Genomic DNA, 22501 nt, shown 5'->3' with positions numbered 1-22501 from the left:
TAGATGCAAATCTTTCATAACTGGTCTGAATTGTTTCCTTCATAAAGCTGTAGTTGGTAACTACTCAGAACTGCTGAACATCGACTTCTTTGTCGTAGCTTATCTCCACCTATCTGATTCTCCCTTCTTCCCACAGTGTTTGATACATTGCACATAGCGATGTCTCTCCCCTTTCACTTTCTGTAACACACAAATCCATTTACTTGGTGTAAACTGTATTCATTTTAGCTAACTTGGCACCTATTTTGTAAATAGCCCTTCTGGATTTCTTTTTTTGTCCATAATTTATTTGCTAGAGATGATTCTGAGCAGAAAAAAGGGAGAAAGAAAAATGGTTATCATTACACTGCCTTATGCATGACCTGCATTGTTCAGATGGCTGGACTTGTATCAAATGTGTATAAACAGACTATATACAGCAGTTCAGCTGTACAGCTGTGATTTATTATTTCCTTATTCCCACCCTGAACACCCAACATGGGCTGCAGAAACTATAAAGTTCACTGATCGTGTTTCAATTTATGAAAAATAATTCTTGATGCAGCAACTCTTTTTCCCTTCTCTCCCTGCTTTCCTTGTGGATGTAGCAGAACTATGTAGCTGCTTTGCATAAATAACCATTCTTCTCACTGGGAATTGGTTGATTCTCTAGGTTGTCAATAGCCAACAGGATCTTATAAGAAGGATCTTATGAGACATGAAGGACAATAATGTAACTAATATTATTCTAACCTTCAGGATTGCCAGTTTATTGTGAAGAGCTGCTTATCTTAAAATACTTTAGTAAAACTTCTGTTGTAATAGGTAACAATAAACAAAGATGGAACTATTAACTGCTGGCATCATGAAATGTATTGCAGCTTCAGCAATTGCCTTCTAAAATATAGATGTTGAATTGCGTTTCTGGCAGAACTCTTCAAATTAGTTAATTACTAGAGTTCAGAACATGGGCTTTGGCGAGGAAAATAGAGTGAGCTGGAGTGCTAACACTTAACTCTGACCTGTATTTACACAATCTAAACCACTGCTACTTGGAGATCTCTCAGATTGCAACACATGGACTGCAATCACACCACCACTGACAAACTCCCATGGGATTAGTATTTCACCAGGAGCTTCAGTTTTGCTACATGTGACATTTGTAGCAAAATACACCTTTAATGTGTAGCTAAGTATAAGCAGGATTTGTCTTATGCACACCCAAATAGTATTTTGTGAACATCTAACTGTGCATGCCATTTGGTACCTAACCTAAAACTGTGCCCATGTTGTGACATTTATCTGCTTGTCTTCAAAGGCTACACTTGACTTCCTGCAATGCTTCTGGGTTTACCATCTAAACCTACTCCAGTTTTAATACAGATGCACAGTCTTCTTTTATGAGATGACAAAAATAGTTGAGAGGGCTCTTCAAATACTCATACCTTTGTGCTAAGGAATTTGATATAATCAAATTTAGCTGCACAAGTTTTTGCAAGTCAAAACAGACTCAGAAATAACAGGGACCTGGGACCACTTGCAATGGATATCAAATATGCATAATCTAACCCCAGTGAGTTCAACAGTTTACTATGTAAAAGTCAAGGTCCTCTCTAACATGTTAAAATACCTACCTATAAATAGAAAGAACAAAACATGCATCTACAACTGTACTAAGAACAAAAAGTATTCTTTGCACAGTTCTTGATCAAATAAATAAGAAACAGTAATGTGACACACAATTTCCTTTCTCAGCAGAGGGGGAGGAGCTTCAACATCTTCATTTTTATCCCATGACTTATCAAGGGAGCTGCTGCCTCAAAGCATCAAATATTCTCTCAACACTTCTGAGTTTTCACTTTTCTGCAAGTGAAACACGCCTTGATGATATAGATGTATAGACCTTTATACATAAATATAAAAATCTCTCTTTAAGGTCAGAGCTTTTTTTCCTGTTAAATCATTCCTTTCTTACTGAAACCTCCTACGCCTTGCTCTTTGGCTTTGAAAAACAAAACAAAATATTCTAGGTTTGCTCTATGAGAAAACTGTATTCCTCAAAGAAAGTGAAAGCTGATTGTCTCATTTGAAGTTAAGAAAACAGACATGTAAATAATGATCTTGAGTGATTGCAACAGAAAGATAGCATTTCATCCAAGAGGTGCCTTAAAAGAAATTCCTCCACATACAGGCTGAATTAAAAAAATATTTTTATTTACAAGAGTAAATAATGTAGTGCAAGGCAAGTGGATTTAACCCTCAATAATGCATAGATTGATGCAATTTATAGTCTGTGATCTACATCATTTTGCAGAGGTGACTGCACACCTGCTGTAAAGGTTAGACCCTTCCTACAGACACTTTACAGACAGCTTTAAATCAGATAGAAGGTATTTGCACTCCATACATGTTATCCATGTCCCATCCAACATTTATCAAATTAACTCTCATTTAAATATGTCTTTTAGAATCACTATAGAACATGAAATAAATCCTTGCTAGAGTTATCTACAGAAGAATACAAAAATATTTTTTTGTTCACTTTGTGTCACCTGATCACACTTAAATATTCTTTTATTTATTCAATGGGGAGCTCCTTTCTCTAATCAGTGGCTCTTGGCAGGAAGAGAAACATTTTGTTGTGTCCACCAGGAAATGTGGATGCTTGTAGAACTTTGACTAAAACTTAGAAATCATAACTAATATGTTATGACCATATTGCAAATATTCCTGGTGTGTTTTCTTTCAAAACAAAACACCTTTCACATTGAAAAATCAGCATGGAATATAAAATGTCAAAAAACTCATTGTTACCATTGCATGTACTGAAGTCCTGACTGGTTTCCATGGAACTTGGAAAGTATTAGTGACTGGGTTTTGCTTTTATGTAATTTCCATGATTCAGACTTGGAAAACTTTGCTAATTTCACCAATAAATAAGCTCAAATGCAGTAAAAGCAATTTAATATGAGATTAGACGTGTAACTAAAACATCATTAAAACCTGTGGGATGTTTGCTTATTTTTCAATTAGGCAAAGACTTTGCAGGTTTCCTTCCAGGTCCTTTCATGACATAAAGTATGATTGTGTGTTGGGTATACTGAGATAATCTGCATCATCTCTTTGGAGTTAAATAAATTATAGGGATGGTTTTCCTCTATATTGGAGAAGTCAGATCAGTGAACTTCCCTACAACTTCAGCTGTTGGACTGCATTATTAATGCCATGTACAGGGTTGGTTGCCAGTTCTTAGAATTGCAGTTGTTCATATCCCAACTTCCCAATGGACATCAACCTAATGAAAACTACACTTCAGCTGGTGACAAGAGGACTCTGAGTGTTTGACTCCTGCTGTGACAAATCATTTGAAAAAGTAGGTTCATCTTGCTGTACTGCTCTGGTAGCATCCTCACTGTCATTCCCTAAGGAAGAAGGGACAGCATGTGACAATGGTTCTGATCTTCCTCCACGAGAATTACAAGCTTCAGAAGCATGTCAAAAGAAATTATTTAAGAAAACCCCACTGTGTCTAGGAAGTCTATTAATCAATATTTAAGTACTATGTGGATGTAAAATTACACATAAAGATAATATTCAAAGCTTTGGAAATACTAAAAGAAGAATATCTATAACTATATAATTTATAAATTTGTTGCATAATTCCCAAGTTACATAAATTAATAGCTAGTAAGAAAAGAAAGCAGGATATCAGAATTATTACGACAGGTTCTGTAACTCCTGACTGAATGCATTTGCTGTTTCTGTTACTGGTGTTAAGAGTCTGAACTGACTCTTACTAAGTTACTCCAATGTACCAGCTCTTGGAACCTCACTTTTTCTCCCACCTTGCATCTGAAGAGATCCAATCCTATGAAACAGGAAACATGCTCTGACTACATATTGCAGAGACTATATGGGAATCAAAGTCATATAATTACTGTAACAGTACTGCATGTTGAGAGATGGGGAATAATCACATGCAGTCAAGATTTTTATTAAGAATATCCTTTACCAAGAGAAGTTCTTCAGAAACCAAGGTTAACAGTTATGCTTTGCGTCATGTACTCCTTTTTAATGATCAAAAAAATGACTCATGTGTTAAAGAAGCTACTGCTCAGAGGTACTTCTATCAAATCTAGAATTCTGCTTTCATTTTTGAAGGTTTTACTGACCTAAAAAGATCACTCCTCTTTCTTCAGTTTTACTATGACACATACTTACCAGATAAAGACTGAAAAGACTGCACTGCAAATGCAACAAGAATTGATAAAAGAAAGGTTCCCATGAAGTAGATCTGTGACAATAATTTTAAAAACATAGTTAGAGCAGTGCAAAGATAATCTGAAGTTCCAAATGAATTGTGCATGTAATAAAGGAGCAATACATACCAGAGTAGAGTGTAAAACATTGTTCCAGAGAACTCTCATGTAAAAATAAAGCAATGCTAATGAACATGGACTAATTGATTCTTGGTTACTATTATTCCAGCACCTACAACAAGAAGATAAAAACAACTAATTAGTCCTCTTCCACAATTTTGTGGCATCAATCATCTGGGAATCTCAAATGGGTTTGCAGAACCAGTAATCCAGGAAAACAAACTAATATCATTATCACTGTCTCAAAGACGGTGAAGTAAAAATTCAGAAAAATACCAGCTTAAACTTATTAGGCACAGAATACCTTACCCTAAAAGTTTGTCTTTGTATTTTCTTACTAGTCTACAATGGGTCTAAGCATCCAGGCTACACTTTCAAAGCAGTCACAATTCAAGCTCTAACTAATGTGAGTCAACAGCAGAAGGACTTGATTTAAAATTAGATGTACAAAATTTAGTTGCCTACACAGAATACTGGTGCCAAAACTCCTTTAGAGACAACGCTATATAATAGAATGAAGTTAGAGCTTGAAGAGTGTTTTAGCTGACTAGCACAAGGTACCTATCCTCCTGCAGGGTAAGCTGAGCAGCTTTCTTAGTTCTATCAAATACTACTCCCCTCTACTAGGGGAGTTTAGACAGCTAAATCACAGCCATCTATTTTAAACTTCAATTGATTCTTTTCTACAAAGCTAAGGAGGGAGTGATGACGTATATTTATAGATATATACCTTTTCTACATAAATTTTGTTACAAATATACATATAATTTAGTTATAAAGTCGTAGACTGTGTATATGTATATATATACACACATATATATAAAAGTATGTGCCATTTTGGACAAAATTGTATGATGACAGGAAAACCCTTCAGCACGATCAACTCTGGAATTACACACACAGCAAAGCAGGTGGATTCAGCCCAAGTGAAGGCAGAATTCAGACTCAAGCTTATAATTCCAGATGGTCCAGAACCCCTATGTGTCTGACTAGCAGTTTCATGTGCATTGGAAGTAATTTAGGGTACAAGTTCAGTCTAACTGCAATGAAGAACAATTTCAGCAGATTGTTGGTGAAGAGACAAATGAAGTTTCAATGTTGGTGTCATCTCCACCTTTCTGGGTTCACTCAGTAGCAAAACAGATGATAAACCACACACTCATCATTCACAGCCACATGTATTGACCATTAGCTCCTGCTTCTTCAAATATTTGAAAGGCAATTCCACCAATTCACCAAATATTCCGTAAGCTTCACATCCCCACTGTGCCTTCCAATACCTGTTGCTTTACCTGGGTAAAGGAAATCCATGTTCTGTACTGGAACCAGAGGACACTAGGTGGTTTGTCCATGAATAGTGCTGGCACAGGTCATTCAGGCAGCAGACCTGTAAAATTCTCAGATACCTAATATTCTGTGCCACAATATCTGTGCCAGCCTGGACATATTTGCAGGATCAATAAGGAGGACTGTTATTATCCCAGTTACACATTTTAAAATTCTGTATTAAATTATGCTACATTTAGAATTGAAATATTGGTTTGAACTGCATACAAATCACCAATGCCTAACTTAGGAACTTAAATATATTGAACTGGAAAAGGCCTCCTGGATTATTGAATCCAGTCCCTGCTATTTCAGGTAACCACATATAATCAGGTCTCTTTAACAGGCATAAACTGAAATATATTTAGGGAATTTAAGAATTTCAAGTATGTTGACTTTAACCTGCCTTAAATCACAAAAGTGAACAAAGTTAGTAATTACAGGAGTTGCTGTCCTCCAGACTCACGTGGAAAACCAGAAGATACTGATTAAGGGCAAAAAAGACTCACCTGTAATACAGTTCTTGAAGAAGTGATGTATTACTAGAATGCAACGCTTGATCAATTTCCAAGTGATCCAGAATGTACGAAGGTATGGAGTTGCCCTCTTCCATGACAAGGGCCAAATTGAAGAAACCCTAACAGGAAAAAAAATGCACACTTTTTAAACATTAAATTTTCATATCTGTATTTAAGCACCAAGTATCTAAATAATTATAACTGTCTTCCCTAAATTTGTTTATGTATAATGTGATCGTCACTGAATAATTATGAGAGCCTTTTCTCCTAATCATATACTCAGGTAAATGCTGAAAATGCAAAAGAAGCATTCAGATGTTGTAACATTGTTTTCTTAGCTCGTATCTTTTTTCAGATGGTTTCTTTCTTATTTTTAGTTGCTCTTTAAGCCCAGTCACCATGTCAAACTGCAATTTTTTCTCCTAGGGAAATACAGAGTGAAAGCAGAAATGGATTTCTCTTCTGTTACTGTTCAATTCCCCTTCACATAGCTCCACAGATCAACAGAATCTGAATAGTGAAATTGAGAGCAGAAATTTCCTCCAGAGAACTTAAGTCCTTAATCTTACGGTTTTGCTTACTTGGCCAAGTCTTAGGCAACACTGTGTCTCTTTCAGAGTTATGAAGATGAACACACATGAGACATTTTACAGGATTCCCCATCACTTTGACTTTCATACTTTAAAGTAACTATTAATGCATTTCTTCTTTCCTTTGCTAGTTTAGCAGTAATGTTTTGTCCCAATAACCTCAAAACAAAACCCACCCATGCTGCTTTGATAAGTTCACATACAAGACACCATCTGGGGATATTGCTATATGGACAGGGAGAACAGAATATTGCACCCAGGACACTTCAGGAGGGCCTGAGAACAGGAAACTCAGTGGTGAAACACTGCATGCCTTTGGTAATGTGACATGGTGTATTCTTTAATTATAAAGCATTTTAAGAAGAAACCTTCATTAGTGAACAAAATTCACCCCGGGATTCACTTGGTATAACATACCATGGGTAATGGTCCAGACTTCTTTCTTTTATCATAAAATGGCAGAGGATAGGACTGGAATACATCCCAGCAGTTTATTAATTCTTCCTCTTGGAATAGCAAAAATACTGAGGTCCCAACTAAGTCAATTGTGTCAAGGTAAGGTAGCACCAAATTAGGCCATTTACCTTTAGCTTACAAAGCAGCCTAATTCTAAGACCATTAATCTGTGCTAAGTTTATCTTCTATTATGAAACAGCAACTACTGACTCACAAGGTATTTTGAAATAATTGTAACTTATTCTAGCAGGTTTCTTTGGTGCAGATGAGGCCAAGCAGAAGAACCAGTCACAGCTAAATTCTCCAATTGTTCTACACTCCGCTGTTTTGCCATGACTGCAGACCCACCTGTGAATCACCCTCCAAGGCAGCCTGGGCGTACATCCGCATGGAGAGCTCAAGGTCTTTAGACTGGTTCTGGTAGCCATAGTAGTAGAAATCTCCCATCTTCAAATAAGCTGTAGAAGAAACCAGCAGAAGATCATTTAGACTATTTGTAGCAATAACCAACTCTTAATGTGATGGAGAAATTAACAGTAATTCTGTTGAAAGCACAATACTAAAAAACTAATGTACTCTTTCTCTCTGGTTGTCTCTGTGGCTACTTTATATCACAATCCCACTGAAAATAATTATTCTGAATGAAATCTCTCATTGTTTGTCTTTAATGAATTAGTGAATGACATTGCTTTTACAAAATCTGAGGCTTGAGAGTCTTTATATTTCATCCCTTCTTCACTTGCTGAATCTGTCTTTAGACAACCTGAAGCCTTATTTATAAGATTAGCCCTACTAAATTGATAAAACTTAAAACCATGCCATCTATGTGTTTGCTCTGTGCCTGACACTATGGTGGCTGAACCTTTCCCAAAAGTTCGAGAATGTTGCTGCTGATAATTTCATTAGTTTCAAATCCAACTCAACCCAGGACAACAGTAGGGATATAATTTTCCTGGTCTAAAAGGGAGCAATGCCTAGCAAATATTTTACAAACATCTTTCTGTGACATTGTACCATATTGAAATGCATCAAAAGAGAGGGCACTGACCCAGACAGGAGCAAGCATGATGTTGCACTAGTCTGTGCTATGCTACTGAGTTTAAAAACTCCTATGACTGTGTCTACACTTACCTGACCTAAGCTTTCCTCAAATAGTTTGAAACTCTTCTACACTTTGGCTTGTGCATCTACAGCAGCTACCAAGAAATCCCACTTGTTTTTACAGAGGGCTGAAATGGAATGACAGTCCCATCCTATGAGTCTGACCTTCAAAAGTTTTTCTAATGTGAGCTTCTACCAGTGGATCTACCAAAGGGTCAACCAAACTACATCTTACTAAGGTGTCTACAAACTCCTCAGGAAAACTAACAGTATTTGTCAGCTCCTCTGGCTTCAGGCTATATCCACGTGGTATTCAGTTTCCACACATTTAAATTTCCCACACTGTGTATTTAAATGAATAGCATGAATTATTTTTACACTCCACTTTTCCACATACTTGTTACAAATCACTGAAGTGCTCTTGTGAGACAATCAGATCAATATTTTCAAATATTCAGTAAAGCTTTCAGAGGCACCAAAACGACTTAGTTATTGAAGCCCTAGATGTAGTAAAATTTAAGGCCTGAGAAATGTAACTTATTTGCAAATAGACCTTAGAGAATCCTTTAGTTCTCCAAGGTAAGCTCTACCAATGCTGATAAACTCTGTACCCTAAGAGGAAAACTAATAATAAATTAGATAAGGAATCGCTTAGCCTTTATTAGTTTCTCATGACTCAATTATGATATGGAAGTATATTTGCTTTTGGATTTTCCCTTTGATAAACCAAACAGTGTGAGCTCCTAAAGTCTACTGCTTTTTTTTCTTAAACTTTGAGTCAACTGCTCCAACTCCTAAATATCTAGCCCTTCCTCAGGGCCTAGCTTTTTTATCTTATTTTATTAAAATTTTATCCATTTAATGCAATAAAAATAAAATCTTCAGAAAACCTGTGCTGAAATAAAACACTTTAATTACCTTTTCTCCCCTGATATTCCTATTAAAACATGAAAAAGCAAATGTATGATTAGTAGGAATTAATCTTCCCTCCCTCAGCTTGCTTACTTACATAGAAGTTGTGACAAACGCAGTTCTTGAAATTTAAAAAATAAAGTAAAATTAAAATTTAGAAAGAATTCCTTATACATACCAAATGATGGAGCATTGACTTGAGAAACAGAGAAATTGTAGTATCTCCAGACACAATCAGTTGCTAGGTATTTTCTTGCTAGTTCCTATAAAGAAAATAATTGCTTCATTCATATCCCAAGTAAGAGACTAATGGCACACATTATCATTAACAAAGGGTCCTTTCAGGATAATGAGTTGTGAATTCATTTACTCACTGGTCTTTCTTCACAGATGTGTGCTAAATTTGACTGTGACACTTCAATCCCAGTTTCAGCTGCTAAAATGTAATGCAGCAGAGCTTCATGCCTAATGTTAGAAAAATAAATTAATGAAAAACCTTACAAAAATAACATGCATTTTACTTACTGTTAAAAAAACCCAAAAGCACTAAACAAATGTATAAAATTGCCTATGAGCAAAATTTTGGTACAAAGTTTAAGAGCGTAAGTCTGGGAAACCCATGCAACAGCGACATATAGAGGCAAGGCTTGGTGTCACCAGCCATGCTGGATCTCAAGAATTTGCAGCCCTTTTCCTCTTGCATTGAAGCTACTAGCTCCAGTGGGCATTTACTCTAAGTGCCAGACTGATGGGAAAGAAAAATTGATACTAAGCCCAATTCTCTATTTAGATGTTTCAGATAAAACATTCTTAAAAGACTCTACTTAAAAAAAAATCTATAATTAACTTAGCTGTGTATATATCTGTCTAACACTCATCTGAGTATTTTTTTCAGTATGCTTTACCTTTCATTTATGTGACTTGTTTTTTTCTTGTCTTTTTAGACAGAGCTTTTGGAAAAAAAAAATTCTCTCCATATATTTGAATATATGAATAGAAAAACAGTCTTTGTCCCTCTATGGACTTTATGGACCTCATTGACTGTAAAGCAAGTAGTAAAATTTAATATTGCATTTACAATGTAGCAATTCAGTATTCTGATAGCAGACGAGAGCATCTCTCATATTCTCTGCCACTCATCTACTCTATACTATGAAGACTATGCATTTAAAAGTAAGAGGAAGTCTTTAAAATCACGTGTGTAGTTTTGAAATACCAAGACAATAAAAAAACCCACTTGGTGTGTACTTTTTTCCTTCTGAAGTTTCTTGTTAAAGAGTAGTGCTGCCAATGATTTTCTCCAAAACACAAAGGTAAAACCATGGTAAGTTTCAGGGTTCAGTGGCTTGTTTAACTGGAAGCTAACTGGAAGATATGGTCAAATACACATTTGACTTCAAGAATAGCTGCTTAAGCAAAGCAACTTTAAATCAAATTGTGAAAGCAGTTGTCTTTACAGAACTAGCAGGTGTAACCTCCTGTTATCCACCTATTTCTGCATTATTACAAATTATTCCTTGTGCTTGCCCTCTAAAAACATCTAGTACAAAGTGAGACCTAGGACTACAGAAGGAGTTCAAGGGAAAGCTGGGAAATTGGTTGATCCTTAAGTCTCAAAGGGCAACTAAGAAAAGAAATTACATTTACAGCCTTTGCATGAGTCTTTGGAGATTAAACTACCGTGACAAACAGATGTGTAAAACATGTGTCTGTAAAGAATGACTGAAGAACACATATTACTTGGATGGATTGGCAGTGCAATGATTTATACCTATGCAATTTACACCCTGGCATCTCAAGCAGGACTCCAAGAGATTTTCCCTCCCAGCTGTTGAGCCCAGACTTTCTGGAATCTTTATGCTCTACCTGTCATCTACTTGCAGACTGCAAAGTGACCTGGGCAGAGTCACAGGCTTGCACAACTGAACATGCTACAAAACTATCAACAGAGTTTTTCAGTGTTCAGAAGTGGGTTCAAGTCTAAGAAGAAATGTCTACGATGGACTGAGTGAAAAGACACTTCTAGGAATGGGTTACTCCAGAACAGTCCACTGACAGTTTCTTGTAGATCTCCTTAGCCTGAAGCACTAATTCAGTACTTACAGAGGAAGCTGCAGGACTAAATGAGCTGTTGTTTCAATAGCATATGACAGTCTGATGCTTGCACACACAATATCTGATGCTCAAGCCTATAGAGGCTGCTAAGATGGAGCATTAACCTGGACAATATTTTGAAACCTCTTGACTGGCTCATTGGATGTTACAGCCCCCTATTATACTTACACAAAAGACAGTATTAACCATTCACAGAAAACCCAACAAATCTAATCCAGCAGCCAGACTTTTCATGACACAGAAACATACAGAAGAGAGAAGGTAAAAGATGATATTTGTAACAGAGAGAATAGTAAAAGTGAAAGGTGTTCTCTGGTTAATCCAGTGCGCATTACACAAATATTATGGGATGAGAACCACAGTTGAAACAACTATTTCACACTACAAACTCCTTGTTTTTCACTTGATTCTGTCAGAACTGTTGACTTACATTTTGGGTCAAGTCCTCCTTCCCTTTATGTCAGTGGATGTTTTGCAACTGATTTTTGTAATGCTACTGCTTATTTTTCTTTGTGGTGATGGCCCATTATTAATTCTTTTATCTTGCTATAAAGTAAGTGGAAAAAAAAGAAAATATAGAGAACAGAAGAAACATACCATGAAAGTTCCAGATAAGCATTGAGAGCTTTTCTGATTACATGACCTAAGTAGCCATTCTTCTCTGCAATGTGTTTTGCCCAGCTGTGGAATAGAACAAACAAAAAATGAATGGTCATGCTCCAGTAATGTTATCCCAACTCACGTAGACTCAAAGAACACAAAAGGATATGGGATCACCATCTGACTTAGTCTGTAAGACAAACTATGGGATTTAACAGCAGTCACTGCATCAATCCTGTGACAAATGACTGAGAACATGACATCCATTCATCTCTATGAGTGTATTAGAGACATCCTATGTTTTTTTCTCAGCAATGTTTTTTTAAGAAAACAAACATAAGTTAATAGGTGCCATCAATAATTATCTGCCTATTTTTCATGCAAAATGCCAATTCTACCACATCACTGATATTTCTTGAAAATAAAAAACATAGCAAGGCTTTGTTAGATACAAAGACTTGTTCAATACAATCTCTCTGAGTTGCTCTTGAAAAAAAAAGTAGTAAAAGTATTCAGTATCTCTTAAAATCTACTGGTCATCAAATAATACACATACTTATGCAGATCAAATATTACTGCAGAAGGACCTTTTGCCATGGAGGTAAGCACTGTGAAGTACAAGGTATTTAGGGCATGGACACAAAAATCACCAATAATCAAAATAATCACATTGGAAATATATTCTCCTTTTATAAATGGTTTCCTTACTTACATTACAGCTTTTTCTGGATCTCTAGGGAAGTCTTCCATATTTCCTGTGATGTAATACAGAGAGCATCGCAAAGTCCCTTCTATATGTCCTCCTTGGGCTGCTTTATAGAAATAGCGTGCAGCAACTGTCTGTAAAAAAACAAGACACAATTAGCAACTTTGCATTATTAATCTTTATTGAGATTTCTTCCTCAGGACCCTTTTCATCGAAGGAATAAAAACAGGTAGCTAGCTAATGAGAGTTAGATAGTTTAACTACTGTTAGTGTACTTAGATGAAATGAATTCTCCTAAGTTTTTAATAGTTTAGGCTAGCAAAAGTTTTGAAAAACATATATTCAGTAATATATGGAACATCAAACAGAAAAGCATCTAAATGATTAACTAACACTCACTAACACAGAGGTCTTGCATGCATTGACAAAAGTAAAATTAGTTATTCACTAGTAGGAAGATTATTAAGGCATCCTGGAGAACAGAACTTTTGCACTTGCAATGCCAAATGAAGACTGTGGAGCAGCAGCAATTCTCTGTATGTTCAGCAGATCACAACCACAGTGCTCAAATCTTTGCAACTGGTTTATAAAAGATAACACAGATTGAGTAAGCAGGGCCAAAGCTACAGAAGTGGGAAGGCTGTGTGACTCCACATTTTACCCTCAGGAACAGTAGTCGGCAAAGTAAACCAAACCTGCATACAACCCAAAATAATTTATTTCAGGAAATTTTTAACCATCCATATATGCTTTCTGTTAGTGAGGATGGACTACACACTCCTTCTTGCCTTTGGCTTTGATGAATAAAGAAACCTGGGCACTTTCTGGTGTACTCTTACAATCAGTCCACTCTGAAACGTGTTTTTTGGTCTCTGGGGAAGGAAAATGTGTTTGCCAGATGCACATGTTGGTGAGCACTGCTGCTGCTGGCAGCAGAAATGCTCATTGTCTGGAGTATATCCAGATCTCAGAACTCAAAGGCCACACTGGAAACATTTTTTAGCTCTAAGTATGAGGTCTGCCAACATTTATTACAGACTACCTCACTACATTTTTGCTGCTGTTCATACACTTCCAAGTTAATTAAAAGAAATATAAATGAAGTAGACCATTCCTATTAGGGGAAAATTTATTTCGCACATATATTAATGGGTTCTGTCACAGAAAAACAAAATAAAATACTGCCGTCTACCAAGACTGTTAGTTATATTTTCAAGTCTGGATTGGAGGCTTCTCACTTCAGTTCTGAGGCTCACAGAAGCTATGTGAACACAGCATAGCTGTTCATGGGTTGAGGGACAAGGTTGTGCTTCTTTCATTTATTGTGGAATCCCTTCCCTATAAACTTTCCAATCCAAAACTGAGAACTGAAAGGTCTCATGATGTGAGAGCACACAATCCTTCCTGGCTGCTGTCACTGGAAGGAGTAAAACCTGCACCTGTTTTGTTTCTAAATTAAAATAATACAAACACATGCATATAATTTTGACTGAGATATTTGAGCAACATCTCTCTCCCTAAGCAATCTGATCTAATCCCCCAGTAAAATACTTCTTTATGATAAAAGGTATCAAAATCCAACTTAGGGTGAGCAGAGCAATCTCAAGAATGAGGCAAAAAGGTCTAAATTGGGCCCTAATGTGAGAAATAGTACCATTAAATATTTACTCACTTGATTTCTACCAGGTACTCCAGGGTAAATCCCATCTAAATATAGGACACCAAGGTTGTATGATGCATCTGGATTTCCCAATTCTTCAGCAATTAACCAGTGTTTGGCTGCTTTTCTGTAGTCTCTTTTAAAATTGTGGTAATACCATCCTAATCCATTCACTGCCTGGGGCAAGCCCTTAGGGAAGGAGAAGAGCAATCTCAGGTCACACATTTGATTCTGCTTTTTGTCACTTCTGGGACTTTTTTTTCCCCACTACTTTTCCCTGTGGCCTTGTATATAGAGTGAGAAATAAGACTCCAGTGTCATCTTATTCTACTGAGTCTCAGCCATGACTTTCACTTGTTGACAGGAACAAACTGTGACTATTTTTCCCCTATCTCCTCTCAAAAAGCCAAATAGGACACTTATTCTTGTGAACTCCCAGAAACTGGTTGACAGGATTAGCAATCAAAAAACCCACTTCTTTTAAACTAGAACCTTTCCTTGAGAATAAATAGAAACTAACATACACAGAACTTTGTAACGCTGCTTTCAAAATGCACTTCACCAACATCACACAGATCAGCTTACGATATTGCTACTTGCTGTTACCAAGTTGCATCTTTACATCTTAGCTCAAGAGAAAATCTTGAGACAGTTTTCATTGTTGTTGCAATGAGTCACAGCTTCCTTGCATAAATTGGTGGATCATATGGGGCTGTAAGTATGCCAGCAGTGTTACTAACTTGCACATTAAAATGCAAAAGCCGTTAAACTTTTCAATAATTATGATGTTGTTTCTGTATAGAAAATGTGCATTGAGCATAAGAACCCAAGTATATGAGTTCAAGGAGAGTAAGGAAATTGATGTCTCTAGAAGTCTTCCAGGAAGCTGAATCAACTCAGATCCTGAATCAAGGGAATTTTGATCACATCATAAACGCCTCTCAGTTTATTTAAGCTTTTTCCAAACAGGCAGTAAAACAGTTAGTCTCTCTTGTTTCAAAAGAATCCCAGAATTGGCACAAATCTTTTCGGATAGTAGTCAGCAGTGAAGTCCAACTGTCATAATCAGTAATTTAACTAATTCTGATTCTAAGAGCTAGGAATGTATTCAAGGTCTAGGTACTCTTTCATTTTTATTCTAAGGACCAGATCATGGCCTGAGTAACCTGGCTGTCCTAGATCATTACATGGAGTGAGGCTCCTCTGCTCTGTGGTGCCTGTCAATGTTTCCCCCTACTATGGAAATAAAACAGGAGACTTTGGGACATCCAGGTCTTCTCCCTTAATGCTTAGGAATATGAGGCAAAAACATGCTCCTGGATCAAATATTCACTCTGTAAATCACTTAAATAACATCAAGTTCGAAAAGATGTAAGTAGAGAGATTTTTTCTTTCACAGAAATTTTGGCTGATTTTGAGTGGTCTTGTCTCCCAACTTGGGCAAATAAGGCTTTCACCATTCATGGTGATAACACCGTAAGAAGCAAGCAGTATGACACAGAATTATGGTAACAGGAATTTTACATAAATCAGAGTTCATTGTTATTAGCACCTAGTACAGAACTGCTACAATAAAATATTTATTGCATCTTACCTTGGCTGCTGCTTTCTTCATCAATTCCAATGCGAGTTTTATATTCTTTTTCACACCTTGACCCTAGGAAACAAATATGCATAATAATCATTGTTTACAAATGCAGGCTGATAAAAATTCACTTATGCACATCCAAAATGCCTTTTAATATTGGTACTATTACCGAATAATGGTCATTCAGCTTAAACAGTTACAACAAAACAAGCAGTTTTGTGTTCATCCTTCCTTCATAGCTTTACAAAATCTCAGTGATTCAGTCTAGAAACAATTATTTCACCAGTATATTCAAGTGATTTTTTTACGGGTAAATAGTATCACAGATATTTAATTCTGAGCAACTAAGGAAGAATGAATAGCATTCAAAGGGGCATAGGTTGTGCACAGTTTGGCAGTAAGAGCTCTCAGCTCTCCTGAAAAAGGATGTTAGAGTGTCTCTAGAGGAAATATACAGACATCATGCTTATGATGTCCACATAAAATAATTCCAGACCCAGGTAAAACAGATTATGTGTGCTTAAAATTAACACAAGCTAAGAATAAGCAAGCATTTTTAGAGAAAAACCCTCCACTGTCAAAGGAATGAAATGAAGACTTAACAATATTTCTCACCAATATTTCTAGGCTTTAGTGCTTGAATGTCTTATGGGTGACATCACTTAGCTGATACACCTCTTTTGACTCAGGTGAGGCCATGGTTCAGTTTAGCATCTTCTGTCTACTGCTTCTAGCAGGGAAAAACTAATTGCATGCAGCGATAATTTAATTCCAACTAAAAAAAAAAATCCTAATAAAGGGCATTCTAAGAAAGGATCAAACTTTTACCTACACCTCTACACCAAAGCCTATGCCTACTAGCTGGTTGGATTCTTGAGGTGACAAGACATTAGGAAAAATTAGGATCCATAATTTGGGTGGTATTTTGATCCTGAATATGGATAGGAATAATGTAGGATTGTTTCTAACTTGCTCTTCTTAAAATTTTTGTGCCTCTTTTTGGTAAAAATCAACATTAGCTTCATACCTATTGACTGATTTTCAGAGTAAATCTAAAAGCACTTGTATACACTCTTACGTGTGTCACTGCAGATAACCTAAAACATCGTGTTACAGGAACAGTAACAGTGTTACAGTGATTTTGAAGTGAAAACCTGAAATATGACTTACCTTAAACAACACAATGGCATAATCATATATCAACACTGGATCTTCTGTTTCTATTGCACCCTTTGCATACCATTCTATTGCAGCTTCAGGATTTTTTGCCACTCCTTGTTGGCCCCAGAACAGCATCTGAGCCAAACGTTGCTAAAAGAAAACAATTTAAGTAATAATGCTATAAATGCAAGTATTGAAACTGGAATTGCAGGAGCAGACTTTTGCAGGCTTAGATGCATTTCAAATATGAGAACAAACTAGTATAGACCCTCAACAGTTTGAAAAGAACTGGTTAACAGGAATATTCAGAGAGTTTTTCAGTGGTGGAATGTACTGATACTAACTCTACAGCAGGCTTATTTTTACAGCTGTCAGTATCATGAATTCTGGATTGATTTAATTGCAGAGGTAAGTGACAGACAGATTTGATGCATGTAAATGGCTCGGTACTGCAATAAACTGCTACTGGTCTCAGATCAGCAGCAGTAAGTGCAATGTATCAAATACAAAGGCAGGGAAAAGGATCAGAGAAGGAGGTTGCCAAGACTTGAAGACTCTTCCCTTCTGCCTTGCATCATTGTTATGGCTTTTACATGGTTACTGGATATTATTGAACAGGAACATGAGAAGTAGTCCAGGCTCGGAAAAAAGAACCAATTCTGGGTGGAAGGAGAAAAGTCCGTCTGCTCTCCTCTGGAACTTTCCTACATGGTCTATAGATGTACATTCCTGAGTGTGTCTAAAACCAAGAATGGGGAAGTGTATTGCTTTATACCTGTGCAGCTGCATTTCCTCTTGTTGCTTCATGTTTTAACCACATAAAGACATCACCATTTTCTTTTGTTTGAGCTTTTAGCAGTTCATCATCCATCAGTCTTATAGTTTCAACAAATGCCTGAAGAGTAGGTGAACAAAAAAAAATTAATTTCCACATGAATTTCACAATTAATTTCTACATCTGCTACCAAAATGAAAATGTTGTCCATTTCCTGCTTATCCCTAAAAATTCACAATCAGGTCTGGATTTTAAAATTCTCATCACTCCTCTGTTGGCCAGTGCATTAAGAACTATTCTTACATCCACTATAAAAAACATTTACTGCTTTGTTCCAGAACTGTAAGTCCATTCTACTCCAGAAAGATATGTCTTGGCATATCAACAACTGAAAAAAAACCCCAAACCATCTTTTGGTGTTAAATGCACTTTAAAATGACAAAGAAGTGTATTTAAGTCTTTCAAGGCTTTAATATTTCTACAGAAATCGCTTTCAAAAGATTAAAAAAGGACTGGCAGAAAGCTTGATGAAGGCCTGACCCACAGCACTCATCTAGGTAAGTCTGCCAGATATTAGTTCTTCAGCAATTAGAATCTCTCTATTTTTGTACAATAATCATGTTTTCTGATAAGCCAGGATTCTAGCACTAACCTATCTTGACTATTCTCTACAAATAAAGTTGTGTTACTTCCTATTTAGCAGCCTATTCTAAAATCATGTTATCAAACTTTATCAGATAAGTAACTATTTAATAACCAAGTCATTACATTTGATTATCGAAAAGGTTAAAGTATGGAGAGGACAATTCATCTTTTGCAGGAACTTCATGATGTCTGTCTATTGAAACAGCAGATCAGTTGCTTAATAAACACATCCAATTATATTATAATTAAAAATCTGACCAAGGATTCAGGAGCCAAGAATAAGGCTTGGACTTTAATAAAAGACAGCCTTGTGGACAATTCTGAGGATTTGAGTCTGATTGTGATTTTGATTCCCCCTTCCTAATAAACATAGTAATGATACCTACATATAATTTGGGGGATTTTGTAACAATCATTGTATCATAGAATGATTTGGGCTGGAAAGGACTTTTAAGGACCATTTAGTCCAACACCCCTGCCACAGGCAGGGACACGAATCAGATGAGCCAATATTTGCAAATCAAGACAAAAATCTTCTGGCCACATAATACGAATATGAAAAATAACTTGCACAGAAAACAAGTTCAGATACACTTATAACTCTTTTACCTGTTCCCCTTTTATATTGTGTTGATCCAGGGATGTCTTTATTGCAATATTGCTGTAATAAGCATATGACAGCTCCAAATCAAGTGGATAGTTATTAATCCCTTGGTAATGTTTATAGCCAAGATTCATCACAGAAAGTCTCTCGTTCCCCTGAGCACCAACCAAACTATACAGCAGTCCCTGGCAAAAATTGACAGACATAAACAAGAGTGAATTCACTGCACATTTCACAAGTTAAGCATTTTGCAGGAAATTTACAGGGAACAGAATGTTCATACTGGTAGCTGAGATACTAGCTATATTATGTAAACACAGTTAGAGAAGCAAGTACAGCCATAAAGTAGTCAAAATGTCTTATGTTTGCACAGAAAACTGGAAAGAAAAACTAGGCTCTAAATACTTTTCAAATATTGCATTTATTTTGTCATCACTAAATGTGCAGCAATTTTTTAATGTCATTTTACTACAGTTTTGTTTATACTCTGACACTTATACTCAGCAGGACTTAACTAGTCCCACTGATGCCAGCTGGAGTTTTCACACTAAATTCTGTGGAAACATATGGAAGCTAACAAACAGTATCTGAGAATCTTACCCTAGGGATCTGACAGGACTAGCAGGATGGAATCTACGGTTGATAAGGTTTCAGCACAAATCTCCCTTGAGGTGCATGTTAATTGGTCTATGCACCACACATTTGCCAAAAGATGTTTTCAGCACTACTATTATTTTCACCTGCACAGTAAGAAAGCCAGTGGTGTCCCATCTGTGCTGGATATTAAAGTGTTTCCTACACTACCTGAAGCAGATCCAATGATGAAATGACTTAGCCTCCATAATAAGCACTGTATACTCTATCATTAGGGTATAAAAAATGTTCCTATCTAAGGTTTCTTTTTTTGAAGAACTGCAGGTGAGCTTTGTCTCTGTTGGGCCTGTGAGAGGTTCTTCTGATTTAGCATCCTCTAACCACAACAGACAGATCTGCTATTCTTTATGAGTGTTTTATATTTTATTATTATACCACATACTTCCCCTGGCATATAAACACCTTCCCTTTATTTGACCTAGAACACATTGAAACATTTCAGTTATTTGCAACCTGCCTAAGAGGTCAGGAGTTCTCAAACTCTGCAGTTGCTCAGTTGAAGCACAGTCACTTTTTTACAAAAGAAAACTGTTCTACTTTGATTACCCTTGCTCATTTTACCATAATATACTCAGTGTCACATTTTTGCACACTCTAAAATCAGACTTCTTTCCTGACTTACTATAGATTTGCCTGATCTGGGACTTTTTTCCTGCCTGTCTTCAAATGACTGTGGGTGACTCAAGGCTCATACTCATCCTGGCTCCACAGTGACTAGGAAAAGCAGTACTTTCTTTGCTGTTCACTTTACTACCATTTTCAGATCTTTACTATATCCTTGTTCTGCTTGAGCAGGATTAGGATTACCACCATCAGGCCTTCATAAAGATATCACTGCCATCAAGGTATTTATTAGTAGCTTTACTGAGAATCCCTTCAACCACCTGGATCTGAGGGCCATTTCACTTTTTTAAATTCAATGGATCATCCCATTTCTGAACAGTCTCTAAAGGTAATGAATTTCACAGACATAACAGCACATGTTAAATACAGTACCTTTATACGATCCACAGGCACACCAAGCCCTGTTTCAAATATAACTGCAAGGAAATAGGAAGCCTTATGGTATCCACAACAACTGGAATCCACCAGGAGAGGGACAGAGGAGCCCAAATTGCTGAGGCCATTGGCACTGGACAGACCTTTCACAACCTTCTCAAATATCATCCGGCCAACTTCTACAACTGTATCACTTCCATCTTCTAACACTAAAAAACAAATATAGAACACACAGTTGCTGCAAGAGTTAAAATTAGGAACCAATTTCCCCAGAAACTGAGTAACAGACAGAATAATAGATTCTGCTATTTCTCAAGCTGAATGGTATTCTCAATGTAGACAAAATTCCTAGAGTAACAATTATTACTGAATATAAAGGGTGAATAAAAATCCAAAAGACCATCTCAAAGTAACTAACCACTACAAACATAAGGATATTTCTATGATTCCTTCTACCTAATAAGCCATCCTTCCACCTGCAGCATATTACAACATATAAGCTACTTAACACTTCTATATTAAGTTAGCTAATATGAAAAAAGTATAACACATAAAGTCAAATTATACTAAACTACACAACAAATATTGTTGAGTTATTTAAGAACAATTTTAAAAAAGAAACATGATTACCATCTGGATTACTGAAATCCATCTCTTGTAACAGTTTGAACAAAGTGTGGTACTTTTCCCTGAGCTCTTTTCCCCACATGAAAGCATCACATTTGGATTTTTCTCCATATTTGTGAATCAGCTCCAAATAATAGTTTTCATAGTAACCTAGAGAAAGCAAAATGTTTAAGATATGAAAGCTGACTTTTGGTCTTGAAAAGAAGTTTCTGACAGAAAAAAAAAATTCTAGCAAACTAAAAATTCATGGACAAGATGAGCACACCCTTAACACAAAGCTAAAAACTCACTCAGCTAGCACAGGCCACTTATAAATATATTTAGATTTCTTCTTCCATACTCAGGTCACAATGCATTCAGTCGAATTCAAATTAGAAACATAAGCTACTTTTCAGCACATATTTAAGCTATGTCATTCTCCTTTCACCAAAGTGGACACTTTGGTTAATTACTGAATGTTAGGCAACTGTGGCAGAAACATTCTAGCAAAATCCACTCATTTTCCTTTAGGGTAATTTTGAAAATGAAATGGAAGAAAGGCAATTGCATAGCATACATGAAAGCTTGAGAGTATTTCTTTGTCACTTTAGGCACCTGTCTTATTAGAGAAGACATATCAAGATGAATTCAAGTTTTTATTCTATGACACAAAAGTATTTGCAGAGACAAAACCCCAGTTCTAGCTAACAGTAATGAGACTAAACTCTTTTTTCTTGTTATGGCTGAATTTAATTTTACTTTTGATGATCAATATCCAGATTGTTAAAGGAAAGAAACCAGGTCTCCAAAGATGACAGTTTAAAATTCATGTCATAAATCAACACTTACAACTTCTATGTGTTTTTTCGCCTTGCCTTACAATATATCTGTAATCATAAACTATTTCTTGAATGTCCATACATCTCTCGTAGTAAAGTTCAATTTGTTCCACTGTGTCTTTGTCATGAAGAGGATTAGAAATCTGTAAAAAGGCAAATGATGTGTAAGTGGCATCCCATCTGTTGTTGTGTATGCTCAGCTGGAAAGATGCATTACAAAGGGAAAGAGATTGTTCACTACAATCAGCTTATCTGGCATATCATATTAGTGTGTCAGACAACCTGATG

The 22501-nt window shown here is 36.3% G+C and overlaps 1 protein-coding gene across 1 annotated transcript in view; it reads right to left on the bottom strand.

Moving 5' to 3' along the window:
* Positions 1 to 2172: 2172 nt before the first annotated feature.
* SEL1L3 (SEL1L family member 3) overlaps positions 2173 to 22501 on the bottom strand; it is a 33107-nt gene continuing 12778 nt past the window's right edge. The window contains exons 8-24 of the mRNA XM_053940517.1: positions 22224 to 22356; positions 21399 to 21545; positions 20766 to 20977; positions 19121 to 19300; positions 17867 to 17986; positions 17101 to 17241; positions 15937 to 15999; positions 14355 to 14531; positions 12689 to 12816; positions 11974 to 12057; positions 9636 to 9726; positions 9440 to 9524; positions 7597 to 7706; positions 6194 to 6321; positions 4368 to 4470; positions 4201 to 4273; positions 2173 to 3401 (exon numbers count right to left, since the gene is read on the bottom strand). Of these exons, the coding sequence (XP_053796492.1) occupies positions 3292 to 3401; positions 4201 to 4273; positions 4368 to 4470; positions 6194 to 6321; positions 7597 to 7706; positions 9440 to 9524; positions 9636 to 9726; positions 11974 to 12057; positions 12689 to 12816; positions 14355 to 14531; positions 15937 to 15999; positions 17101 to 17241; positions 17867 to 17986; positions 19121 to 19300; positions 20766 to 20977; positions 21399 to 21545; positions 22224 to 22356 (2085 nt within the window). The 3' untranslated portion in view covers positions 2173 to 3291. The remainder of the gene's footprint in view (positions 3402 to 4200; positions 4274 to 4367; positions 4471 to 6193; positions 6322 to 7596; positions 7707 to 9439; positions 9525 to 9635; positions 9727 to 11973; positions 12058 to 12688; positions 12817 to 14354; positions 14532 to 15936; positions 16000 to 17100; positions 17242 to 17866; positions 17987 to 19120; positions 19301 to 20765; positions 20978 to 21398; positions 21546 to 22223; positions 22357 to 22501) is intronic.

This window comes from Vidua chalybeata, chromosome 4 (assembly GCF_026979565.1).
Source record: "Vidua chalybeata isolate OUT-0048 chromosome 4, bVidCha1 merged haplotype, whole genome shotgun sequence".
Classification (NCBI taxonomy): Eukaryota; Metazoa; Chordata; class Aves; order Passeriformes; family Viduidae; genus Vidua; species Vidua chalybeata.
Note: the sequence above shows the minus strand (reverse complement) of the source record. Positions and strands in the feature narration are given on the sequence as shown.